Source organism: Lygodium microphyllum, chromosome 19 (genome assembly GCF_053477565.2).
Source record: "Lygodium microphyllum isolate KBCC chromosome 19, Lygodium_microphyllum_v1.1.10, whole genome shotgun sequence".
Lineage (NCBI taxonomy): Eukaryota > Viridiplantae > Streptophyta > Polypodiopsida > Schizaeales > Lygodiaceae > Lygodium > Lygodium microphyllum.
The window spans coordinates 47,595,387-47,620,900 of record NC_141153.1 but is presented as its reverse complement, the minus strand read 5'-3'; the positions used below and the strand labels follow the sequence as shown (position 1 = coordinate 47,620,900).

General features: G+C 40.8%; 1 protein-coding gene across 1 annotated transcript; it reads left to right on the top strand.

The window, feature by feature from the left end:
- Nucleotides 1-309: 309 nt before the first annotated feature.
- LOC148019833 (uncharacterized) lies at nt 310-18,112 on the top strand. The gene is made up of 9 exons (XM_087700019.1): nt 310-2,489; nt 2,578-2,700; nt 4,030-4,078; nt 10,794-11,008; nt 11,099-11,167; nt 11,790-11,896; nt 14,025-14,118; nt 14,215-14,284; nt 16,241-18,112. The coding sequence occupies exons 1-9, from the start codon at nt 1,347-1,349 to the stop codon at nt 17,263-17,265; spliced, it is 2,895 nt and encodes a 964-aa protein (XP_087556145.1). The 5' UTR covers nt 310-1,346; the 3' UTR covers nt 17,266-18,112.
- The last annotated feature ends 7,402 nt before the right edge of the window (nt 18,113-25,514 follow it).

Sequence of the window (25,514 nt, the reverse complement as noted above, 5' to 3'; positions counted from 1 at the left end):
CGCAGCCCGGGAACCGAGCACCAGCTAAGCCGCTACAAAACCGGCAAGAACCGGTCGGGAATCGCCGCCGTCCTTATCTGGAGCGGGGCCCACAGGAGGGTGCCGTTGGATTCATCCGATCCGATGACGTGGCGGCGATCCAGGGAGCCAGGGGAGTGCCACGTGGGCTGGGAGGACGGGAGACCAGCAGTCAATGTTCCGCGGTCGGTCTCCCTCGGTATTTCTCGCAAGCGGGGGCGACCGGCCAGGCCGGTCAGCATCTTCGTTAGGTGCATTCCTGTGTGCACAGTATGCATATTTTCTCGTCCCCTGTTCTCTCTCTCTGGCTCTCTCTCTCTCGGTCTGTGTGCGCAGTTTTTTCTGCCATAGCTGTGGAGCTTCGTTCTTTTTGTCGTATCCTTCTCAGCCCCTCCCCCTCCTCTCACAACCTCGCCCCCTTCTGTCTCTCTCTCCTTTCCCTTTCTCCCCCCTGTTCGCCTTTCATTAGCCTTATTATCCCCCTTCCCCTTCGTACCTTCCCCTTCTCCATTTGCCCGCCCCCGCCCCCGCCCCCGCCCCCGCCCCCGCCCGCCCGGCCCTTATCAGCTTTGCCGCAGAATAGGACGAATCAGAAGAGAACTCTCAGCTGCGAACCTATCAAATGGCCCGTCCCTCGCCGCCCTAGCAGAAGAGACAGCGATGGAGGCTCCGGCAATAAGGGGAAAATTCACGATGACGGACAATCAGGCTGCTTATCTTAGGCAAGAGCTTCTCGGCTCCCCATTCCTACTAGTAGCGAGCTGGTAAACACGTCTGCCTGTGCCGTTCATATCTTTGCTAATTGGAGCTCGTGCCTTCACATTTCTCCCTGCTGATGGGAAGCAGAACATGCTGGATGGTAATCTGCTGGTGACAATTGCCGGAAGGGCGCCCAGGTGCTTCATAGGGGGCCCATCCTCCTGATCCAAGCCTGTTGTTAGTTCTTCATTCCGAGATTATGACAATGCCAGCGCCGGTGAACAGAGCTTGCACCTTGATCAGGTTCATAGTTCTGTATGGGCCTGCATGCTGTCGCCTTAACAGGTTAACGCAGAAAACAATTAGTTTCAGCAGCAAGCATTAGTTTTGTCAGAAACCAGGCCCTGTCCGAGCAAGAAAAGACCTGGCTTGGCAGAGCCCTGGCGCTGGATCAGTATTTAGACTCAAGCCACCGGCCTGGGACGTCTTCAGTGGCGCTTCCTCCGGTGGCAGGGCCCCAAACTCAGAACATTCCTCCTACATCACTTCTACGCTCGAGCAGTGGCCTACAGGGTGTGCAATCGGCTGCACTTGTGCTTCCACCTCTTGCCTCTCCCCGCGGTAACTACATGGGGCTTAATATGCTGGGCAGCTTTTCAACTAGCCCATCTGTAAATGGCGGAAATGCTCAACTTAACAGTATGAACCAGGGGCTAACTGTCGGAGGAAATCTAAGCCTGCATGGCCAAGGGTCTCATACATTAGGCTCGAATTCAGGCCACACAGGATCTCCTTCTCTGCATCGGAACTTGAGTGTTGGTGCCGAGCCACTTGCATTTACTGGAACAGGTTCAATGGTGTTACCTGCATCACCACTTTCCTATTCATCCAGTAGTTTATCTGGCACGGCAGGCATGGTCTCACAATCATTAACCCGTCAAGGGTCTGCCAACAGACTGGATCAACAAGACCCTCTGCAGCTACAGCAGCAAGTAAATGTTGCAAACTCTCAGTTTTCTCATGAAACACAACTAGGTCAGCAACAGCTAGAGCAACATACACAGGTGCAGGATTTTGGCACTTCTCTACCTGGACAAGGTCAGCAAATGGGGTTACAACATGCACGCAATCAACAAGGCTTTGGTTTAGGAACACAACAACAGCCTGTGGCTATGGATGGATTGGCCTCTGTTAAGCTAGAACAGCAGCAAATGAGCCACCAGGTGCAGTCTATGCAGGGTCTAGCTTCTGTCAAGCTGGAACAGCAGATGGATGCATCTGTACGGCAGCAATCACTGCAGTCTGTGCAGGGATTGACGTCTGTTAAGTCAGAACAAATTGACTTGCGGCAGCAGCTGCAGATGCAGCAGCAGCAGCAGCAGCGTGTCCAAGCTTTTCAAGGAATATTGCCAATGAAGCTTGATTCACGCCAACATGAGCAGCAATTGCATCAGCAATTGTCACTTCCAAAGGTGGAAATGAAGACAGAGACTGAGTTGCCTCAGCTTGTACAGCAATCTGTCCTCACCTCTCATTTGCAAAGACAGGAAGCATTGCAGCTTCACCGTCAACAGTCTCAGCACTTTCAGGCGCAAATGAATCTCCTGCAACAGCAGCGACTCCTGCATCAGCATAGGACACAGCTTCAGCAGCAACAATTGCAACAACATCTTCAGCAGATAGCAGGACCTTCCAAACAACTTGTATTTGAGCCAGGGATCTGTGCTCGCAGGCTGATGCAGTACATGTATAATCAACGGCAACGTCCTCAGGCATGGCTTATACTCAATCGAAGCTGCCATTGCAACATCAAATTAGTCTGTGACAGTGTGAGATTCACCAATGACTTGTTTTTTACAGGATAATAATATCCAATTTTGGAGGAGATTTGTGCAAGAGTTTTTTGCACCTCGAGCTAAGAAGCGTTGGTGTGTTTCTCAGTATGGTAACAGTGGACGACAACCAACTGGTGTCTTCCCACAGGTTCTTCTTGAGCCACTTTTCTTATGTCTTGTTGTGCAGGTTCTGTAGTTTCTTTTGTTTTTCTATTGTGGTGGTCATCTATATAATGCGTGGGTGTGCTTTCCATGCATACATCTGGACTGGTGGCATAGCTGTACTGAATTCTGCCCTCATATGGCCAAATAAACTGTGGAACTCCATACAACTTCTTGTCATGTTTAGCATGTATAGTGTCTCAGCATGCATTCTACTTGGGAATGTCGACTTTCAAATCATGCTAATTGCCCTGGGTAGTCTACTTTTCACACAGTTACTTATGATATCCCAAGATTCTGGAGTGCTACTGATTTGTAATAATCCATAGCACACGATCTGTTCGTTTTATGATCATTTGTTTTGCATTCTTTAGGAGGATTGAGTTATTAACCCTGGCTCTTGCTTCAAAAGTCACGGTAGTCTTATGGATTAAAGACTGTGCTTTGCACAGGTGGGCATTAGAGCCTGGTCCTGTCTTTTTGTCACCAGTGTTATAGAGTTGTGTAGTACCCTCCTTGAACCCAATTTTCCTTCTTGCATTAAATACAGTACTAAGCTGTTATTTTCTTTGATTATTCATGAATCACAGCAGAGTTCTGGCAAGTGACCAGTCTGGCATACTGGGCCTTACTCAGTGATTAGGATGTAGTGTTTACTTTCCATTCTTGAAGTAGTTGGTTTACATATACTGGCTTCAATAGGCTTCATGTGTTACGGGCACCTTTTGGCCCTTGGACTCAAGCTTGCAGTGGAGCTGCTACCTGACAAGAATTCTGAAGAAACTACTGCTATCTAAGTCTCTGAGAGGAATTGCGCAATGCTTACCCTGCCAGGCTTCCGCTGTCTAGTTCCTCATTTGGGCTCATTGAGGACTGCTACTTCCCTGCTCTACAATTGTTAGTGAACAACAATAAGCTAAAACTTGTAGTGAATGCTGTATTAGAATGTTATAAAGCTTGTTGATTGTGGTGGTGACACCCACAAGTGCCCCTTTCTGATAAATTTTTTTCTCGACTTGGAACTGTAAGCTTCATGTATTTTGCTTGTAAAGGTCCTTGATAGAAAGTAGTGTTGAGAAATTTCTTCATATGATATTCTTGGATGGCTGTGTACTGGTCACCGAAGCATATATACTTAATTCCTTATTTTGTACTGATTCTGTGCTATTAGTTCATTAAGATTCATAGGCCTTGAAACGGTGGCTAGATTTGTTTTGGCAACAGGTTCTGACTTTCAAGTAGGTGACTGCTTGAATAACAGTAGTCCAGATGCCTGTTATAACTTTATTATGGAAATATTTTGCTTTCAATGCAGGATGTTTGGCACTGTGAGATATGTGGATCAAGACCGGGTAGAGGATTTGGTAAGCTCCAGTTTGTACTATTACTGTACCAGGTTTTTAAGTTTCAAAACGGTTGAACTAGTCACCTTCTTTAAGCTGTATTTATTGATTTATCATGAATATCTGTATCCTGGTTGATTTGTTTGCCCCTTTGAAACCCTCCTTTCTCCTTTGGAGAAAACTATACACTGCTTGTGAGCACCTCCCCATAACTGCCTCATTCTCAAGTTTTGTGTATGCTACAAATTATTTTCACTTTGGAGAAGGGTCCACTTATTCATTAGGTGATATTCTTTAGAATTTAACTGAGAGCATTGTCACATGGTCCTGGTGCTTGTAGATTCAGGTAAAAGGGAGGTGTATTTTGCTTTGTTTTTGCTTGCCACATTGACAGATTTTGGCCGGTAACAGGATCCCCAACAGCAACAATAGCAAGCAGTGTGCATAATATCTGCAGCCTTTGTTGAGTGAGTACTCAATTTGATAGTTAAAACTTGTTAACACAAACTCAAGATGTGGAAGAGGTAGTGCTAAATGAATGCAGAAAGTTGAATTTTGAATCTGTGCGGTGTGCACAAGTGCAAAAATCATATTGAGATCCTAAACACCATTAACCTTCAAGAGATGAAAGAAGCACAATGCATAAGCAAGGTGCTAGATATGAGCAGCTAATTTGGTTTGGCACAAGTGCAAACCCACCCAATCACACTAGTAAGGCTATTAAGCAAGAGAGCATTGACCATGAGAAATTCAACCACTTTCAAGGAATAACCTTGAGTTTTTTTAATCAAGCTAGATGAATGGTAAAGTGAAAAACTTTTAACCTTGTGACATTAAATGGCCAAAAACTTTTAATCAAGTTAGATGAATGGTCAAGTGAAAGAGCCTTGCTTTTAGACTCATTATTAACATCCAAAACTTTGGCAAATTAAAAGCTAGAGTCTAGGAACCTTTCTAGCAAGGTTCTAGCTCATTGTATGTGCAATTGATCAAATGGAAGAATCCCACTTTTAGACTTGACATTAATGTTTAAAGCTTTGGCAAATTAAAAACCAACGTCTAGGATCCTTTCTGGCAAGGCTCTAGCTCATTCTATGCATATGCTTGGGATTGAAAATGCTAGATGAATGCCAATTCACCGCATCAACTTTTGCCAACATTGGTCCAAAACCACTACCTATAGAAACCATTGCCCTTAATTTTTAGTCTCCATTTGGTTATAAGTTAATCAAATGTGTTGGTGTGACTTGCACATGTGAGATGCAAGTTAATTATTTCATAGTGTGGAACCCAAGACCTCAAAATATCGGTTGATACCAAAGGCAAAAGTTGTAGTAAGTTATGTTTGATAGGTATTAGGTGGTACTCGGATTCTGGCCCAGACTAATTTATTGGCCACTAATGTGAGTGGGGGTGACGTTGGAGACTAGGCATTAACGAATTAATGCGGGTCTAAGGACTAATAACTATTGAGGGATACTTGGAAGACAGATTGGTCTTGGCAATTTCATTATTAGCGAGTGGAATTATATTTTTGGGCATTAGAATAATTATTAAATTAATTTTCAAAATCAATATTTTGAAAATTAATTTAATAAGTTGGGTAATGCTGAAAAAATGGGATTAGAAGGTTGACACTAGGTAAAACTTGCCCATGCAAGTGGGAAAAACGTTTTTGGGGGCTAGTGGAATTCTATTTCAGCCATTGTGAGAGAGGAGGCTATTAGAGAGAAAGAAGATGCTATTGATGTGATTTGTAGCCACCAAGGATCAATCCTATAGTAGGTGACAACAATTTGGAGCCCATTAGGTGCGGGTGACAGTAGCCCAAGGTCCTTCTGGTGGAGGTGACAGCATATAGAAGAGGGTAGTAGCCTTTTCGGTGGTCCTAAGCTGCACGTGGCAACTTCCATGGTTGTTTGGGCCAGGTACCGGCATTGTTTCAGCCTTTCTCACGATGAAATTCTGAAATTTCTCTCTCTACAGCATTCTCTCTCATCCTACGGCCATCTCTCAAGTTATCTCAGTAAAATTTAGCCATTTGTGTTGTCCAAGGGGGAGATATTGGAAAATCTCTACCGTAAAATCTAGTTACAGCATACATTAGGGTTTGATAGTCACCTCCGGATAGGTGCTCTGAATCGATGGCCTAGGACTTGAATTCGAGCAACTGAAATTGAAGAATTTCAGGGAGATTCAAGAGGCCAGCGAACAATGATCAAATTTGGGGCTAAATTTGTCTCGCAATGAGCAAGGTGAAGGCTAATCCCCAAGCAATCAAGGGGTGAATTGGTTTGAAAGCTTGCTGGTTAGTTTTGACAGCAAGAGACACTTGGATTAGCGGAGGAAATCAGAGAATCTCAGTTGTAGTTCATCCATTTTCAATACAAGCTAAAGAATCTCAGTTGTACTTCATCCATTTTCAATACAAGCTAAAGAAATACCACAAGAGGGGCCAGTTTTGGGGCCAATAGGTTGTCCATTGTCCAAGATTAAGAACATTTGCATTTTCAGTTTATATGTATGAATTTTATGCTTGCTGTAATTAGTGATAAATCAGGTTATTTACCATCCTATCTGAGGAGGAAGGCTGGTTTCAAGGGCATGACTAACAACACACCTAAATAATAGGTGTGACCAAGGGCTTAGGTCATTGAAAGCACGAGGGTTTGACCATTTAATACTTGTTTATAGGGACTAGAACCAAGTAAGTGGGTCATGTGGCAAACATACACTAACTTGCTAAGGATTAATGTAATTAGTTACCAAAATGGGTCATGCCAAGGTTGAGAGTTGAATTGTGCAGCTCACATGAATTTCCTGTCTTTTTTTTTCTATGCAACAATTGAAACCCTAGGTGCAAACTATTTGCACTAGGCCAACCAATGGTTTAGTCGTACTTTTCCTACTATATTATATGCATGTAGTCACCAAAAAACGCATAGGGCAAAGCATGAAGGCTCAATATGCGTGAAATGGGGTCCCAAAATGTTGAACTCTCTTTTGAGCAATCCTTTGATTACACCAAATATCATTGCCTTTTGAACAATGTTAGCATATATGTTCAACAATGTCCACTAAAAAAATGTGTGAGCTGTTTTCCTTTTATAACCCACGTTTTTTTCCACATCTCCTTGTGTGCCCCACCACCACCTCCTCCTTGTTTCTCTCTTCATACTACATTCCATTTTGATAAATGGGGTTGTGAAATGAATTTTTTCAAGGGTTTCTTTAATTAAAAATTGTAAGTTATTTTATTTTGTGACCCGCTTTTTTCCACACCCTCCTCTTTGCATGCCCCATGACCTTCTCCTCCTTATTCATCTCCTTATTCCCCCATCTCTTCCTACTCCATCTCTTCCTCTTGGACCTCCCATCTCCACCTCATCTCTTCTTCTTCCTCTTCTCTCTCCACCGCTTTCACTTTCCCCTTCTCCACCTCTTCCTCTACCTTGGGTCTTCACCTCCTTGAGTGACATGCCTCCTCAAAGATTTCCCACAAGGATTCCACTGATGAATATCAATTTTTGATTTTACTTGCCATTATGTATTATATATTTGTTGTAGCCTATACATGTGATTTGTGAGTTGTAAATGCTAATTTCTAAAAGAGTAGGGGAAATGGTTGTTTTTGTTTTAGGCTCTAAAACATTTGAATCCAAGATAGGGGCGGAATCATAATTTTCATCTTATGGATCTATTTTCTTCCTCTAATATTGCTATAAGTATATATTTTCTTCTACTAATTACTAACATTCAGTAATTTTGGAAATTATGGATACTGTTTTGTGAAACCTGGAAAACTTGAAATTTGAAGGTAGCTAGGGAAATGAAACATGAAGCCTAACCTTGAAACCTCAAAACATGAAGCATGATGAAATTATAAATACTGTTTTGTGAAACCTGGAAAACTTGAAATTTGAAGGTAGCTAGGGAAATGAAACATGAAACCTAACCTTGAAACCTCGAAACACGAAGCATGATGAAATGTTTTTGATGACTATCTATACACACTGTCACAACTCGTTAAACGGGCTTTCTTATAAATATCACGTTAATCAATACTTGTATTTATGTGACTAGGGATCCTAATGTCTATTATTTGCATTTAGAAAAAGAAAAAACATAAGACCCATTCACTTGGGCACTCAAAAGAAGGATATCCATTGCCTTTGTGATCCTAATAGGCCCTTGACGCCCTTTGTCTGATGCCTTGGCCTCTTTTGGGTGGACCTTTTGGGTAAATGAGGTTGTGGAGTTATATTTCTCTTTTCCGGTGAGGGGTGTCGAGCAACCAAAATTAAAGGTGTCAAACAACACAAAATTATCATGCAATTCAGCCTGATTTCACTCCAAAAATGGCCCCAAGAAGGATTATTTGTGAAAAAGGCATTTTAACATTGTGACAATAAGACTTAATGCACAAAAATCCTCTATATGAGGACATGTTGTGGCATCCATTCCCAATCCCTCATTCTCATATTGTTCCAGCTCTTCATTATCTTCATGATCATCATCTTCATCATTACCCTTCTTCACTGACTCGAGAAGTTGCTGCCCTGCTGCTTCTCCAGCCCTTTTCATCTTGGGACTGCTATGCTGCTGCCAGCCTCCAGGTGTTTCTGCCCTTACCTTCCAGAGCCTGTCATCAGGCAGTACACTGCTGTATTGTGTAAGCCTCAGCCCCACATTGCTGCATGTTGACATCCAGCCTGCTGCCTTACTGTCTTTAGCCCTTAGTATCGGCTTTCTACTCCGATATTGGTTGTTTGCTGCAGTCAGGATCCATTCATGGAGGATGACACTTTTAGACATTTTCCCTCAGCCTGTTTCCATCAGAGAATGGTTGTTGGACAGCCTCTGCTCATCATGCACCCTTCACCTGTATCTCTTCCTTTAACTATTGCTTTTGTTCATTAGATTTTACTTCTCCTTCTTTTGTGCTCCTCTGAGTCCACTGTGTGTTAGTCATGTTTGTATAATCCCAGTGTTGTCTCTGCAAATTCTAGCATATCTACACAAGTGGGACTGTGTTGAATCCATTGCAGGGCACCACAGTATAATACATTATGTTCTTTGGGGCTGCCTTGCCTTACGGTCTCTCCTTGATTGTATCTCAGCATATTTGAGAGCTTGCTTTTGCATTGGCACTTTTGGGAAGTATTTCTGGCTCTTTGGCATTGTTTGTCCTGCTTTGAGATCTTACTTATACCCCCTTTGATTGGGTGAGATACTGGGCATTATTGTCAGTTTGGCGATTTGGCAATCATCCCTTTTTTGGAGACCCATGTATTGGCTCTTACTCCTTTTTGTCAAAGATCACTCCAGCAGTCTTGATTTGATTGCCTCTCTGTTCCTAAGATCGAACACCCAATGTGTGACACAACTGTTTCCAGAGATCACAACAACAGTCTTTTGTTGACTGTCTGTGTGTTCTTGGGGTGGACCAGCAACAATAGTTTCTCCTCCCCAGTGTTTTTGATATGTATTAAGTACACACCGAACATGACACCTGTTTTACATGGTTAATTTATTCCCATGTTTCACCAAAAAGAAAGCTTGTATCTTCCCAGCATAGTGACAATTTAGTGTTATGATCAAAGTATCCCTTTTAGAATTTGTTTCATTGTGCAAGTTGATTGCACATGGCTTGCTTATGTGATCAAATTTAGTCTTCCTAATTGTGGGATAGAGACATTGGAAAGAAGTCACTTGATTGATGCTTGGAACAATAGCATCAGAACTTAGTAATTGTGTTTTGTTTGTGCTTTTCATGCGATAGATGTATGAAAATAGACAATCTTACATGGTGTGATGCAACACAATATGAAAAGCCTTAGGAGCATCTAATTCAGGCTTGATGGAACAGACTTGCACCTACCATAATGGACAATTATGCCTCTCAATCCTCTGTTGATATTTGCTTTGCTACTAGGCTTCAGTGTTTGAAGTGAATCAATCAACTAGTGACAGAGCTCTGTAATGGAGTTGTCACTGTGGCTAGTCCACAAGTCTGCAACACACGTCCTGCAATTAGTGTTAAATGTACATCTGCAAGCAGATTTGCCACCTGCCTGGCCATATCACACACTTAGATGTGTGTACTTCTTATCAAACTGCATTAGACTGTACATCTTAACATCTCAGTGTTTGAAGTGAATCAATCAACTAGTGACAGAGCTCTGTAATGGAGTTGTCACTGTGGCTAGTCCACAAGTCTGCTACACACGTCCTGCAATTAGTGAGAGATGTACATCTGCAAGCAGATTTGCCACCTGCCTGGCCATATCACACACTTAGATGTGTGTACTTCTTATTGAACCGCATTAGACTGTACATCTTAACATCTCCCAGACAAGAGAGTATGATGCCCTGTGCCTTTTGACCCTGCCGTGCATATATGGGTTTGGCTGTTTGTCATTCACATTGTCTTGTCAACTGCTATGTGGCCTTTTATCTGGTATTTTGGAGCTAGCCCAATTTAATTGCTTTGTGTTTGTGTACATGTGTACTTTTCATACATGCCCTATGGCCCTAGTCCATGATTGGTGGACCTGGGGTACAACCTGTTCTATATTTGTGGTGTGGCAGGAGGTTTCTCTGGAATGTTCACTTTGATTCTTACCAGCTCCTGTGTAATGTATGTGTATGCTGAAGGGAATCCTGTAGTTGGGCTTTTGAGAAGCAGTTGGTTTTTTAATGCTAATTTCCAGTTTGATTTCCTGTCTTGCTGCAGAGACAACTGTGGAGGTGCTTCCGAGGTTATGCAAAATAAAATATGATAGTGGGATTCTGGATGAGCTTTTGTACGTGGATGTCTCACATGAATATCGCCTGAACTCAGGCCATATGGTGTTAGAGTATGATAAAGCCATCCAAGAAAGCATCTTTGATCAGCTTCGAGTTGTTCGTGATGGTCAGCTCAAAATAATATTTTCACCTGATCTCAAGGTGAACTTGAAATCTTAAAGGCCTTATATTCAATTGTGGAAACTAAAATAAAGACATGATAAGATAAGTTTTTTTTTTCCAAATTAGCAGATTCTTTCCTGGCAATTTTGTGCTCGAGGTCATGAGGAGCTTTTGCCACGAAGGCTATTGGTTCCACAGGTTAGTGGAGACCTTTTGAAAAGTACTGTCTTGAATTTCTAAAGCTTCCTGTTTGTTGCTGCATGCATGAGGCCATTGGCCAAGGAATGCTGTTGGAAGCATCTTTTCGTTTAGGGAACTTCTTGCTTGTTTGATGCTACCAAACCACAATTGTGCTAATTTAGAAGTGTGAAGTTGCATTCTAAAATGTTGCTAGTTTAGTGGAGTTTGAGGACTTTGTTTAGAGGTAAAAATGTATTTTTTGAAAAGCTGTTATTCAACCTGTGCCTTGAGTAGCTGAGGGAAGTTTATCTAATTCTCAGACAAGTGTTTATATTGCCCTTGTGCATTACTGCCCCAGTGCCTTCCTGGGTAACACCTTTACTCAGCTTAAGCCTCCCAAACTCAACAAAACTTGATCTCTCAAAATGGAGTGTTGGAAGTGCTCAATGTTTGACATCAAATGTTTTATGGAAGCCAGGCTAAGATGCTTGTTCTAATAGAGGCTAATTTTAGAGCTCTTAAAGTGGCATTCACCTATCAAAGCTCATTGTCTTTCTGCATCTTTGCTTTCTACTCTGTAATATACCATACTTTCTAATTGGAAAGTTTTTACTCTCTCATTATGTTTTTAGTCTTGCAGGTTACTCAACTTGCGACCAGTGCACAAAAGTACCAGCAACTAGTCAGTCAAAACCAGAACGGAACCTCCAGTCTTTCAATGCAAGATCTTCAAAACAATTGCCAGTTGTAAGTTGCTATTATGTCCTGACAGCACTGTGAGAACAAGACTTCAAACTGATGTTTATTTAAATTCTGCTGTCTGACAATTGATGGTTGAGACAGTTGTGCAAAGCCACATGTCAGTGGCTTACAGACCCATGGACTTGATGCAGAGAGGTTAAATGCTAACATGATCTCGGCCTGTGAGGTGGAGTGGAGGGGGATGGGGGGAGTATGTTTTGTCCACCTCTTGTGGTTTTTGTATGGCAAGTTTGTCTACAAATTTCCTAGGGGTCACTGTTACATGAAGGGTGGTTTGATATCTGATACTTGATGCAGTTGTGGTCCATGGACACATGTAAGCCTTTGGCTCAAAGGGGACTTTTAATGATGGCCCGTGTTATGCATCCTGCAGTGGCTTAACTATGATTACATCAAGGAGGCCCTGGAGCCTTCAGGAGTATACAATGCAGTTTTTTGACTTCTCCAATATTTTATCATTTGGCTGGCTTACATGTTATTTCTAGTTTATGCCAAGATGTAGTTGTTTATCTTGAATAACAGTTTGCATGAGATGGGATGGCCTAGCTTTAGTTCTCATTAAAAAGTTCCTTACTGGATATGCTGTACCAACCTGCAATATCTTTTGCTCATCATATACTTATTGATGATCATAAAATTAAAATTCCCGCAGAGATATGGTAGTGGCCCTCTTATGCAATACCACTGGGCAGTGAATATACAGAGCATGACTTATAGCAGAAGCACATAGGAAAGTCTTCAGATATTGGCTGCTAGAAATTTTTTGGCTGTATTGATCCAAGTCATCTTGCATACCGTGACAGATACTGATGAGTTTGTTGAATTGATGACACACTCTAGTAGCAGTCTTTTAATAGATTTTGATATTAATTGGACATTGAACAATAATGTCTAACCATTTTATTCATGGTTTGAGCTGTACAATATAGAATTCCAGTGAATGCTAACTAATAATACTCAAAAGAAAGAAAAGACAATGACATCAAAGGATTGAGACTTACAGTATGATGAGACTATGTATTCATACTGAATGCAAGTCTAGGAGGAGAGGAGGATCTCAATCTAACCTTCTCCTCGAATGAGCAGTGCTGTTGTATCCCCCCTTTAATTTTTTTGTGGATAAAAAATTCATTTGATATGAACAAAGGTCATTGGTTTGTATCTCAAATGGTCCAATTGCCGTCTGAGGATGATGCACGATATGTTACGTAGTCTCCATGCCACTAGGTTCACAACATCTAATTGTAAAACTGATGGGAAGAGTTCACCTTCTTGGTAGTGATGATGGTATTAGTCCAAGATACTGACAACCACTGTTTGACATGTAGACTCTCATTGTTGCCTCCAATGTGTCCTTCCTTTGACCCTTCTGGCCTGCAAAGTACTATCCTACCTTCTTATGAGCATCGACTGCATCTCTATCTTCCACTCTCCCAGAGCTCAATATCACTTTTTTCTGTGTCGTTTCTGTGTGTGGTTTTGAGAGGAATCCTGAGTAGATTATGAGTTGGCTGCAGAATGAGTCAATTCCATTGCCTGGTTCCATGCAACGACTGGACTAGTGGTTCACATTACTGAATCTGTGTTTTCATGAGTTTTGCTTTGTACCTAATGTCATACATAATAAAGTTTTTATCAGTAACCTAGTGATACATCTCTGTCCTTCTCTGCCTTCAACTCCTGTGAAAAACGTATTTCAGTGGAGTGACAAGCATTTCAGATCAGTCAGTTTACCTCCTTGTGTTTCATTGCATCATGCAACCATAGCACAGTATAGAAATTATGAAAGTACACTAGCCCGTCATGTTTGTCAGTTCATCTTTATTTTGTGTGCTTATGCCTTGGTTCAACTCAGTAATTGGTTTACTTGCTCTCTTCATATATGCTGTTTCACCTTCACGTTTGCATTGGGCATGTATGTCTTGATTCATCCTTCTATCTCATTGGTTTTACTTCTCAGTTGCTTATTTCTCTTTTGATTCAAGTAAGCTTTATCTTAAGCTGTGAAGCTATCTATCTATATTAATCAGTCAATTATGGGTTCTATGCTGGTCTCCCATGAGGGGTGCATGTTTGTGGCTTTTGATCCCTGGATGTTTGTGCTTCTGGCCAGATTTGTTGGAGCTGCCAGGCAATTGGCCCGAACTTTGGAGGCACCGACTGTGAATGACCTAGGGTATACAAAAAGATACGTTCGCTGTCTTCAGGTGGGTGATTAGCTGTCAATAGTCTGGAATGATTCTGTAGGCTGGATGCTGAAATTATCCGTTCTGATACTGATTTCTTTGTTACATTTCCTGCAGATCTCAGAGGTTGTAAGTAGCATGAAAGACCTGATTGATTTCAGTAGAGATCGAGGAATGGGGCCAATAGGTAACCCTTACACATTTTCTTTTCCCAAACAAACCAACTTGATATGCTTGCAGTCTCCTGTGTAGGTTTTACCTGTAGTTTATTTCTCTGCTTCTCCACTTAAGGTTTTTAGATCAGGTAGGCATTGATTGACTTTTGATTGTGGATAGCTACATTGCCTAACATGGATGGCAATATCAGATAGTCATTGTTTGACTTTTTGATTGTGGAAAACCAGATTGCCAATTGCTTATCAGAACTGAAGACACCAAAAAGTACATTGTAATAAGGCTGAATTAGCTAAGGTTCAAGCTCCTCTCTGGCTCAATAGCAGATAATGCTTGCAATCCTAAGTCAGGGGCTCATGAGTGTTTGTCTTGTGACTGAAAACTAGATACTAGTTTCTGTGCTATTTTGTAGCCTTGTACTACCTGGTGACTCGCTATTGTTTGTCAGTAGCACTAACCATGCATTCTGACAGCAAAGCTACAGAAAGTGGTTTGAGGTATTTCTAGTTCCACAATCTAGGTTGCAAGATATCCATCAAATTTTGAAATGCATATCCATGGAGATGTATGCTCAATCGTTTAATAGAGAGATGATATTTGCAAAAGAAAGTGAGTAGATTTTCTAAAGAAAAAGAAAGCCTACACAAGCTGACTAGTGATTCTAATGACTTAACGCATATGAGCAAGCTTCAACTTCGTGGGCAGGTTGCATCTGTTGTGTGTGCCATCATATTGTGAAGTTGGGTCTTAATCTTGTTCCAGTGTGGTCATTGGTGGAGAGTCAATGCAAAGAGAAAAAGGGCAGCATGCATCTGTTTGAATGGCTAAATCCAATTGTGGCTATGCCTTAGTCAGGGGTGGCAAAGGAGTTTACTTCAACTGACCGATGTTTTCAAGGGATTTATCAGTTGGGACAAGTCTTACAGACTTTGGATTGGAGCTCCGATTCTGGACTGGACCACATATCTTACCCAACACAAGTACACAATGCAGCCTCGAGATGTAATGATATCCAAACATCACTGCTGATGCTTTGAATGGTAAAGGTTCTTCAGTGGTTGGAAGCGTATACGTTGTGTGATCTGAGCAGAACCTGCTTCACTGTGTTTTGGTGCTTTGTAAGTTTTACCTTGGTTTTTATTTTCTTTGGAGAAACTGCTCTCAAGCTCTGGGCAACCATGGTATATAATAACATTGTCTCGAGAAGTTCAATGGAGCTATCAAACGTGCTCTCATGTCCCTTCCTATAGCTTATTGGAGCAGCATGTATGGATTTTAGCTAGACTTGTCTCTCCAAACAGCTAGCATGATATACTCTTGGACTCTGTGCCATTATGGGATACTATAACAGTGTCTGTAGAAAATCAATGGAACTATGAAACCTGCTGTCAGTTCCCTTGATTTTCCTTGACCTATTGGGGCCATGTAAAATTCTAGCTAGGCTTGGTCCCTCCAAGCAGCTAGCATGATATACTCTTGGGCTCTGTGCAATTATGGCAAGCGGATGAAGAAGTAAATTGATCTATCAATAAGTTTTTGAGTCTTATCGATTTATATTGTATAGTAAAATCTCAATGGAAACCAATAAGATTCCCTTGATGTATAAAGTATGAAGTGGATTAGCCTTAAATTAGAATTCTAGTCTAGTTGATGCATTTTTGAATCATTCTTATTGAGTCCCCAGCACATCAGACTTCTTGGGAAATTCTCCATGGCCATGGTTTTGTAGGAGAGCTGGCTCCTACCCTCTTCATAAGGCCAACTCATGTCTTGCAGGTTCTTTTGGTATATAATATGTACTATTTTATGTGCTTGCTGTTATACTTTCGTCTAGAGTTGTGACTGATATTTTCAATGTCAAAAACAAAATTATTTGGGTTAGTATGAGCAGTGTTATTTAGTTTCCAGCCATCTCACTTGCAATTGCATTTGTTAGTGTGGTTATCTTAATCTGTTGTGTGCTCTGCAGACAGCCTGAAGAACTTTCCTCGTCGAAGTGTTTTTGGGGCTCCTTCCAGTCAGGCTTTGCAGCAGCTAGAGAATACAGGCCTGCAGGGTGTGCCTACAGATCAAGGCATCAGCCAAACAAATAAAACCGTGCCGATATCTACTGACAACAGCATGAACAGCTCTGTAGATGATTTATCTCAGACTACAACTGCCATGGGTGCCTTTCCAGTGCTTAAGCAAAATGGCCTAACCTCATTACAGAACTCTTTGCCAAGTAACAGTTCCAGTTCATTTCTTGCCGATGTCAATACATCAACTGGTCATGGTCCTACCTCTTTGCTGTCTTCCCAAGGTGGTGCTTCTGTCAGTTCTTTACAAAACTGCCATCCACTTGTAGGTGGGCAACCATCACCCATGAGTGCACATTCACATCCAGCTCAACAAAATTCCTTGGGCTCTGCTGTTAACCTGCTACAGCAGTCTGTCTCGCAAGGACCAGAGACTTCAAATGTGATGAACCATCTCCTTCAGGAAATGATGTTGCCATCCCAGCTGCGAAATGGTGCTTCATTTCAGCAAGCTTATGCAAGTGGAAATACTTTAGGCAGTTCAGGATTAGGTGGTGGAATAGCTTGTGGTGCAGGAAACATCATGAAAAGTGCAAATGGCTTAGGAGTATGCATCAACAATGGAACAGCAGTTCCTAATGGTGGGAGCAGCTCCATAATTAGTAATGCCATGTCCAACAATGATGCTGGAACACTAGGCGGAATGAGCAGCAGCTTCAGCAATAGCATGGTGAACCAACTCTCTTCGTCTGACAATGGAAGCAATGTGAGGAGTTTTGGTTCAAATGTATCTGTGAATAACATGGAGACGTTAAATGCTGGAAGGCAGAATTTATCTGTCCTGTCACAAGAGCAGAATCTCTCTCTCGAGGATCCAAGTCAAAGTTTACTGAATGACTTTGCAAATGATGATATATTGAGTGGCCTTGGAAACTCTAGCTTTACCAGTCTTGCTTTCAACTGGAAATCTCCTTGACATCTTTCATTGGCTTTGTAGTACAAATTGCAAATGCTTTCAGTGGTGTACTCCTGTAATGGAAGCTGATACCTCCATTCCACGTGTGAGAATTGGGTTAAGTAATCAGAGGTGATACTGCATAAGCACTTTATATGAGAAGTCCAAGGCACTCCTCTGGGAATTCAGCCTCACAGGCCTGGTTGTGTTGGGGTTCACCATCTAGAGCCTCTTTTTGGAGGTTTATATTGTACGTGATATTTTCTGCTAACCTCTCATGGGGGGGAATCCCCTTCTAAAAGGGTGATATGTTGTGCTGGACCGTGTTTGTCCTTGGCTACCCACTGTAACTTTGATGGTCCCTGATTCAGGGACATTTTGACTGTCAACAATGTGATGGATAGCTTTGAGTGGCAATATTACTAAAGACAATTTTCAGGCTCGACTGAGCTGATCCTGGCTTCAGCATGCCTAGTTGATGACAACTATTTGTAAGATGAGGCTCTGTGGCCTAATTTGGCCCTCAGAAGCCTTTTTTCTAGATTCTGGGATAAATTGTACAAAAGGGAAACTGATGAGTGCAAAGAAATTTGAAGATCTGCTGATGCTATGTAGATTACACCCCGTCCTGTCTTTGAAGCAGCGGACAGTTGATCATGCAAGTGATTTGTCACACTACCCTTAGCATGTAAGTGATTTGTCACACTACCTTTTGCATGTAAGTATGGATGAAAGGTTTTATTTGATTCTCATGAAGCCTCATATGTGCACGAAGAACACTTGCTGGGAACAATCTCAAGTGAGTTCCATATTATTCAGTCATATTATCTCTGAATTTTAACATGACCAATTGGATGTGTACCTTCAAGTGGTCGAATTTTAAGTTATGCATGGACAAATGGACTAAGGTTATTTTGAATGGTTTACTAGCCTTGAGATGACATGTGAGGGGATGCCCCGGGGGCATATTTCTCATGGTGGGACTCTCTGCCAGGTGTGCAACTCTTTGGGGGCATATTTCTCATGCTGGAACTCTTTGTTAGGTGTGCAAACTGGCATGCTAGGTTGAAGTAGCAAGTTTAATGTGCCATTAATAGCAGACATTATGGGCGATGTAGGTAGAGGTGATTAGAATGCACCTATAAGTAGAAGTCTGGTTGGAAGGGAAGCTTTCAAGGTTATTTTTGGGTGGAACAAAAGTGAAATCCTAATTATGCCTTTTGAGGCATCTCTAGATGCTTTTGTATGCACTCATGCTTAGAAGCTTAAGTCATGGTCTATGAAAGTATATGGAAGGCCTGCAAGAGTCACGAGTGAGAATAGTAACTGGATCTCATAAGAATAATAAAATCAAATGACGAAACATTTAAGCAACCAAGCTGCAAGAAAAATATCTAGCAATTTGGTCTTGACTATTGGCCGATTCATTTGTGGAATCAGTCTGCATTATCCAGTCAGGGACAATAGACCACATAATTTGCTTTAACTCGATTAATTCTGTTACTAAGTCACAATTGCATTTATCATATAGTTGTGATTATGTACTGTGTGACTAGTATTGGCTCTTATTGAGCCATAGTTGCATCGATTGTATGTGCTTACGTTGTAAGATGAGGCCAATGAAGGTGTACATTGAATGTGCCACCAATAGTGTAAGGCCAAAACAAGGTATGAGGCAAACTTAATAAGTGAGGGTAACTTTAAAAGTGTTTACCTCCACCTGTATCACCTTAAATCAACCAGTGTGCATGGTGTCTTGGTAATCTTGTGATTGGCTCCTTGTAAGCCACATGTGAGGCTTAGGCCTCTATTAACTGCAGTCTAAATAATATGAACATATAATGACAAACCATCTGATGATGTCTCAGATTTACATGCTCAAACTACTCGGGTTACAACCTCATTGGCATGCCAAAGTAATTTTCATAAGATTTTTAACCCGTTAAGTAAAACATTTGAGGTGTATCTGATTGGGAACATAAGAGATGCTGTTTGTCGTTTGAAAATGGCCTCAATGGTGGTCATGAAGATGGGACTCTTTTCAACTCATAATACGACCCTTTTTTACCCTTCTCCGTTTGATCTTGTGTGGGTCACATACGCATGAACCAATTTTGTCTCATCCTTTTACCCAAATAGTTATAAAGCTTACAAGGCTAGTGTTAAAGGGATAGGTCCTATCTTCTAATGTTAAGATACCTCACGTTTTGGAAACATTTTGGTATTTGTAACCATAATGACACTAATGTAATTGCCGGTGGATGGAACAATATTGACAAGTGTGACAGATGTATACATACACTTTACTAGCATTGGAAAGTATTGTTGTGGTCACTATCGACAGAAGAGAGATTTGATTGGTATATATCTAATGTGACTGTAAAAGACCTTTGTTGTTACTTCTTTGAGATGTTCTTTCTAACCTTCGATTGCCACATTTTTAATCCTGTTATGGTAGTGGGAGCTCTCTACTGTGGTCTTTTGTCTATAGTTACATACTCTTCTACTACAGTTTTACAAGGGGGTGGGCGGGGTGTGCTGTGCCTCCCTTCCATATTAGCCACGAAACAATGTAGGCGTCTCCTATGGACCGGGGCGGGGTTAAGGTTCATACAGAAGACTCTGCATTTCTGGTCTGCCATGCCTCGAACGTCTCCTTTCTTAAGGCCGGATTGCGGAGTAAGATCAAGGGAAAGGTAAGATTGATGCATGAAGGGAGCTATGGCAAGCTTTACGCTTCTCATAGGAAGCAGAAGCCATGGTGGAGTTGGACCTGCCATTCTGTGTGCTACCAGTAGCAGTATCTCGTGATCAATGCCTCATCACGCTGTTTCAGGACTCTGAAGATTTCCATGGAGGCTATGGAAAGACGTCCATTGAGGCTATGGAAAGACGTGAAGTTCACGGTGCTAAGATATGCATTTGAGGGGGAAGTGTAAGGGGATGCACCCGATGCTTTATTTTCCAAGACTGTCAAGAATAAGAAGCAGAGGGAAATAGTGGTCAGAGTAGAAGTAGAGGAAGGAAGGAAGGCTATGGATGTATTTCACAGGTCTTCTATTATGGTAAGGAAAGAGGATGAAATTTCCAAGGAGTACAAAAGGAGGATGCAAGAGTTCTTGGTGACTATCAGAAGGTCGTTCCCGGAGAAAATACAATTTTAGCTTGACAGAGCATTTTCGAAGGAGAGCAATTTCAAATTGCCTTTGTTCAAGATGAAGAAAGGGAAGTACCTAGGTCCAGATGGGCTCCTGGCCAAACTTTTTCAGAGCATATGGGATACATGTGGAACTAACTTGGCAAGATTTGCCATATTTCTGCTGGATGAGAGGAGAGCTCCCTGGGGAAGTGAACAGTGCACTGATTAAGCTTATTCCTCAGTAGATCAATAGATGGAGACCCCTCACCATGCTTAACCTAGCATACAAGATAATTGTTAAAGCCTTTGTTGCCCTTCGGGTCAAACTTCTATTGGGGGAAGTCCTTCACTCACTGCACCATGGCTTCATCTCTAGGATAAGGACCCATGATGCTATGCTCAATCTGGCATTCTTTATGGATTTGACAATGTCATTGGACAAGGAATTTGTCCTCATCAACATAGACTTTGACAAGGCATATGATTGCATTAACTAGAGCTTTATCATAGATGTGCAGCGCGCTCGAGGAAACGAGATTTGGAGCCAACTTCATCCACATGGAAAGTATTCTTTTCACCAATGCTTCAACTAAAGTATTTGTTGATGGGGTGTGCTCGACTACTTAGACATAGATGCCCCCTTGCAGCAATATTGTTTCCCATCCTATTGATCATCTAGTGAGAAAGGTTTAACATAAGGTACAACAGGTTGTAATCAAAGGACTCCGTATAATTGGGGATAGGCACTTAAGCTCCCAAGTCTTCGCTGATGATAACTCAAATTTATTGGAAGCAGACATGGGGTTAGTGGAGGCTTTAATAGAGGTGCACATTCTCTTCTCTTACCTCTCAAGTTCTATACTAAGCCAATATAAGACAATTCTTTTGTTACTAGGATGGGACAACCGCCTTGATTGAGTTGGGTTTAAGATGGTAGAGAATGGGGTGGTTGTGAGATATTTACTTTGTCCTTTAGGGATAGCCATTACTTAGAAATAGAGATTGGAGTGGTTGAGGGAGAATATTGAGAAGACGGTTGCCTTCAATGCACTCAAGGTTTGTACTATTATAGGTAAGCTTCAAGTACTAGAACTATCATCACATTGGCCCTGACATTTGTTGCATCAGCCTTTGTCTTTGGTTGCAGCTTGAGAAACTATTGAAGGAGTTTATTTGGGACATTGGTAATAAACATGCGTGGCACTTGATATTATGGCACAAGATAATCATAGAGAAGCATGCATGAAGTCAAGGGATGGAAAATCTCTAGAGGCTGATCTTATGGCCTTCTCTTTGGTAAAGAGGATGGGGTGTGGATAGCCTTTAGCCTAGCTCTTGGAATAGTGGATAACATCATCAACTTACCTAAAGGACAATGGACCTACCAAGGGTGGGAAGACTAGTTGTTGCTTGACTAAGGAGGTAGTGATTAGAATCAAGCAATCATGGGTGGCGAGGCTCATTGCCTCTTAGAAGGTCTTTGGAGAGGCTTAGTGGGCAAAAGCCCCCCCTTGATTGGAGGAGCCATGTGCTCATGCTTAAAAGCTTATGGTGCTTCAATGAAGCTAACTATCAATCCTCTTGCCAACAATGTGATAATCTAAGTTGTGCATGGCCCTAGCCAATAAAGGAATAATAGCAGAAGGATATGGAAAGAAGAGTAAGGGCTATAGAAAGGTACCCCATCAATCAAATTGCACTTTGTTTCTTTGAGTCTTGCTAGACTATACAATGTTGTGGGGTTTGAGGGGGGGTCAAGAAATATATGTAGGTGTGGAAAACTTTTCCACACTAGCAGCACCTTGTCTTTTCCCTTAGATGATGTTCAAAATTTTTCATTATAAAGTAAAACACATTTTAAAAACAATTATACAAGAATGTAGAGTTTGTACAAGTACTATTGTTATTGCATGCACATGCACCAAGTCTTTGTATATGACTTCATACTAAGAGAACATTTATTGTAATAATAATAAGCAAAAATAATAATGCATTCACATGTACTCCATACTTTATTATTGTTTGACTTCAATGTCTATTCAACTAGGCAAAACTTACCATTTAGCATTTGGAATATATCATCAACAAACTTGTGAAATTTATATTTTGTGCTTACTTGTGACAATACCAATACAATTCATAACTTCCTTTTCCATGATGAGAACCCAAATGCCAAAGAACTTCGAACAATCATTACAAATGGACAAAATACAAATGCACCAACTCAAAAGCTTGAGGATATATTAAGACTATGCACTACGATTGCCCATAAAACGCAAGAGAATGCTTGCTTGATTTGATTGTGCATTTATTATCACTTAACATAAATTTAGTAGAATTTAAAGGGCATTGATTGACACACTTAAACAAACACACGCACAATGTCTAACCCCAATAGGGGAACAGAGAGTCGCATACTTATTTTGAAATCTTGTCAAACTTACATAACATTGTATTAATTGATGATTATTGGATTTGAATGTTTTGGGAAGAAGTTTTTCGTACACTTAAAAACATCAAAATATTATAAATAAAACATTGAAATTTGATCGATAAATTCATAGAAATTATATGTTATGCACGCTATTCATAAACAATGTTTAACATACTTTTTGTTACATGACAATAATCAACAAACTACACATTTTGAAACATGGACAAAAACCATATAAGTGCGGATAAAATTTGATTTACTATAAAATATAATATCATAAAATATTCAAAATCATTGGCCTGATATATGTATAATCTTGAATATAGTGTTGGAGATTGCTTGTTTAACTTAGTCGTGCAATAAGTATAACTAGATAACTTTCAATAGCAGTTTGACAGACATTAATAAATGAAACATATACACAATATTGAACAATAATGTTGAAATATTGATATTCATACTTAGAGAATTCTTATGGAATCGAACAATAATGTTGCAATATTCATACTTACCTAGAGATTTCTTATTGAGCTTGCATATTGTTATCTCAATTACAAGCTAACACGAATGGGTGGTTTATAGGGAGATGATTTTTGCATACACAAACTATCAAAATATTAACATTTTAGTATCATGGCCAACAAGTTTACAGAAAATGTATTTCAGACATAATTGGATAAAGCTAATCAAACATATAGCTTAGCATTTTTTGATCATAGTGTAAAGAGCAACGAATTTAGACTATTAGTCCAAAATCTACAAACACATAGATTCTAACTTAAGTTGGACAAACAATGTACACCTATACATTGACAATAATTAATAGGACAACCAAAACATCAAGTGAACAATACCGCAAGTGTATGAATACAAACAATCGTACAACTAACATTAACAACTTCTAACACCATATTGGGGAATTTGGGATTTTCCCATAAGTTTGGGACACATGGTCAAATCTTTGGATTTGTCATAACTTGAACACTATAACTCCAAATCGAGTGCTCTATAGCTCAATAGATTCCATTTTTCAAGTGTTTTTCAATGATAGGTCAGATCATATGGTTTTGAAAAACTTATGGGTATGTTATCCGGGTGCCACCTTTTTAGTATTCAAAAAATGGGATTTGGGAGATTCCCAAACTCACTAATATTGTGTTTTCTCAAAATAAAGAATGAATATTGAGAACATGGGTGTAATGTTAAACAAACATGATACATATTTGTTGCATACATGTACTTGAAAATGCACGAGTAGAATCACACACAAACTTAGCAAAAAAGATTATAGACGGAACATCCAGAACAATATTGGATGAATGAATTATTAAATGTTGTACCTAGTTTTTGCAAAGGTAGAAAAAGAAAACACTCAACTAAATAATAAGAAAACAAACTTAACAGATTGAATTGAAACAACAAGTGGAGCAAAATAATATCATATAAGAATCAATTTGCAAACATGAATATATAGATTGATGGACAATACATACAAAGAAACTACAAATGCAAGAACCACCATGGAAAATCTATGGTGCATGCAACAAGTGCTTATGACGTCCTCTCAATAATAATATACAAATAGAATATCTTAGTAATACATTTTAAATAATCTATTTGGCTCACCCATTTGTAACTCCCATGTTCAAGAATAAGAAGCATACAATAGAATAGTAGATGGGGGCAAACAAGTGTAGAGATGAGTAGATGATGGTAGGCAGGTGTAGTGAAAGGTGGCAACAATGTAGGGTGTTATGCAGGTATAACAAGGGCATGTTAGGGTAGAGATGAGTGGAGGAGGATAGGCATGGATAATGAAAGGTGGGTGATTGTACAAGGGGATAAGCAAGTGTAATGAGAGGATAGGCAAGGAATAGAGGGATTAGTTGGGGATAGGTGGGATTTGAGGGAGATGGATGAGGATAGTGAAATGTAGGTGGGGATAGATGAGGGTTGGCTAGTAGAGAAGGGTAGAGTAGGGGTATATGAGGGGAGGGGATATGCTAGGATAAGGGAAGGTAGGTGAGGGTATTAAAATGCTAAAAAAAGGTAAGTGGGGGCACACAGTGGTGGGTGAGTGGATGATTAAGAGAGTAGAAGAGGTGGGTGGGGGATAGATGGGATAGAGTCAAGATTAATAGAATATAGGAGAGGGTAAAAAGGTAGGTAGTGGTAGGTGGGTGGTCAAGTGACGAGTAGAGAGGGTGGGTGGAGGATATATGAGAATAGTGGATGGAGGTTTGAATGGGTGAGGAGGGTGGAGGTCTTTAGAGGAGGATAGTCTTATCTATCTCTCTCTCTCTTTGCTCCCCTCTCTCACCTTTAATATTTTTTCTTTCCCCCCTCTCCCCCCACAGCCCCCTCCCCCAACACACACACACATAGTCTCTCTCTCTCTCTCTCTCTCTCTCTCTCTCTCTCTCTCTCTCTCTCTCTCTCTCTCTCTCTCTCTCTCTCTCTCTCTCTCTCTCTCTCTCTCAAAGGTAAAAAAAGGGCAATGTAAGCAAATTGCCACAGCTAAGGTTTTAATAGAATGGACCCTCCAAAAATTTTCATTAAGATGTGAGTTATGAGAGAATATATGGTTCATTTGAAGAGATCGGCCATGTTAAATTCCTATATTCATTAACTCATCTCAAGGTCACTTTTGGTCATTACTCTTTCCCCTTTAACTTTTGAAATCTTATACCACATATA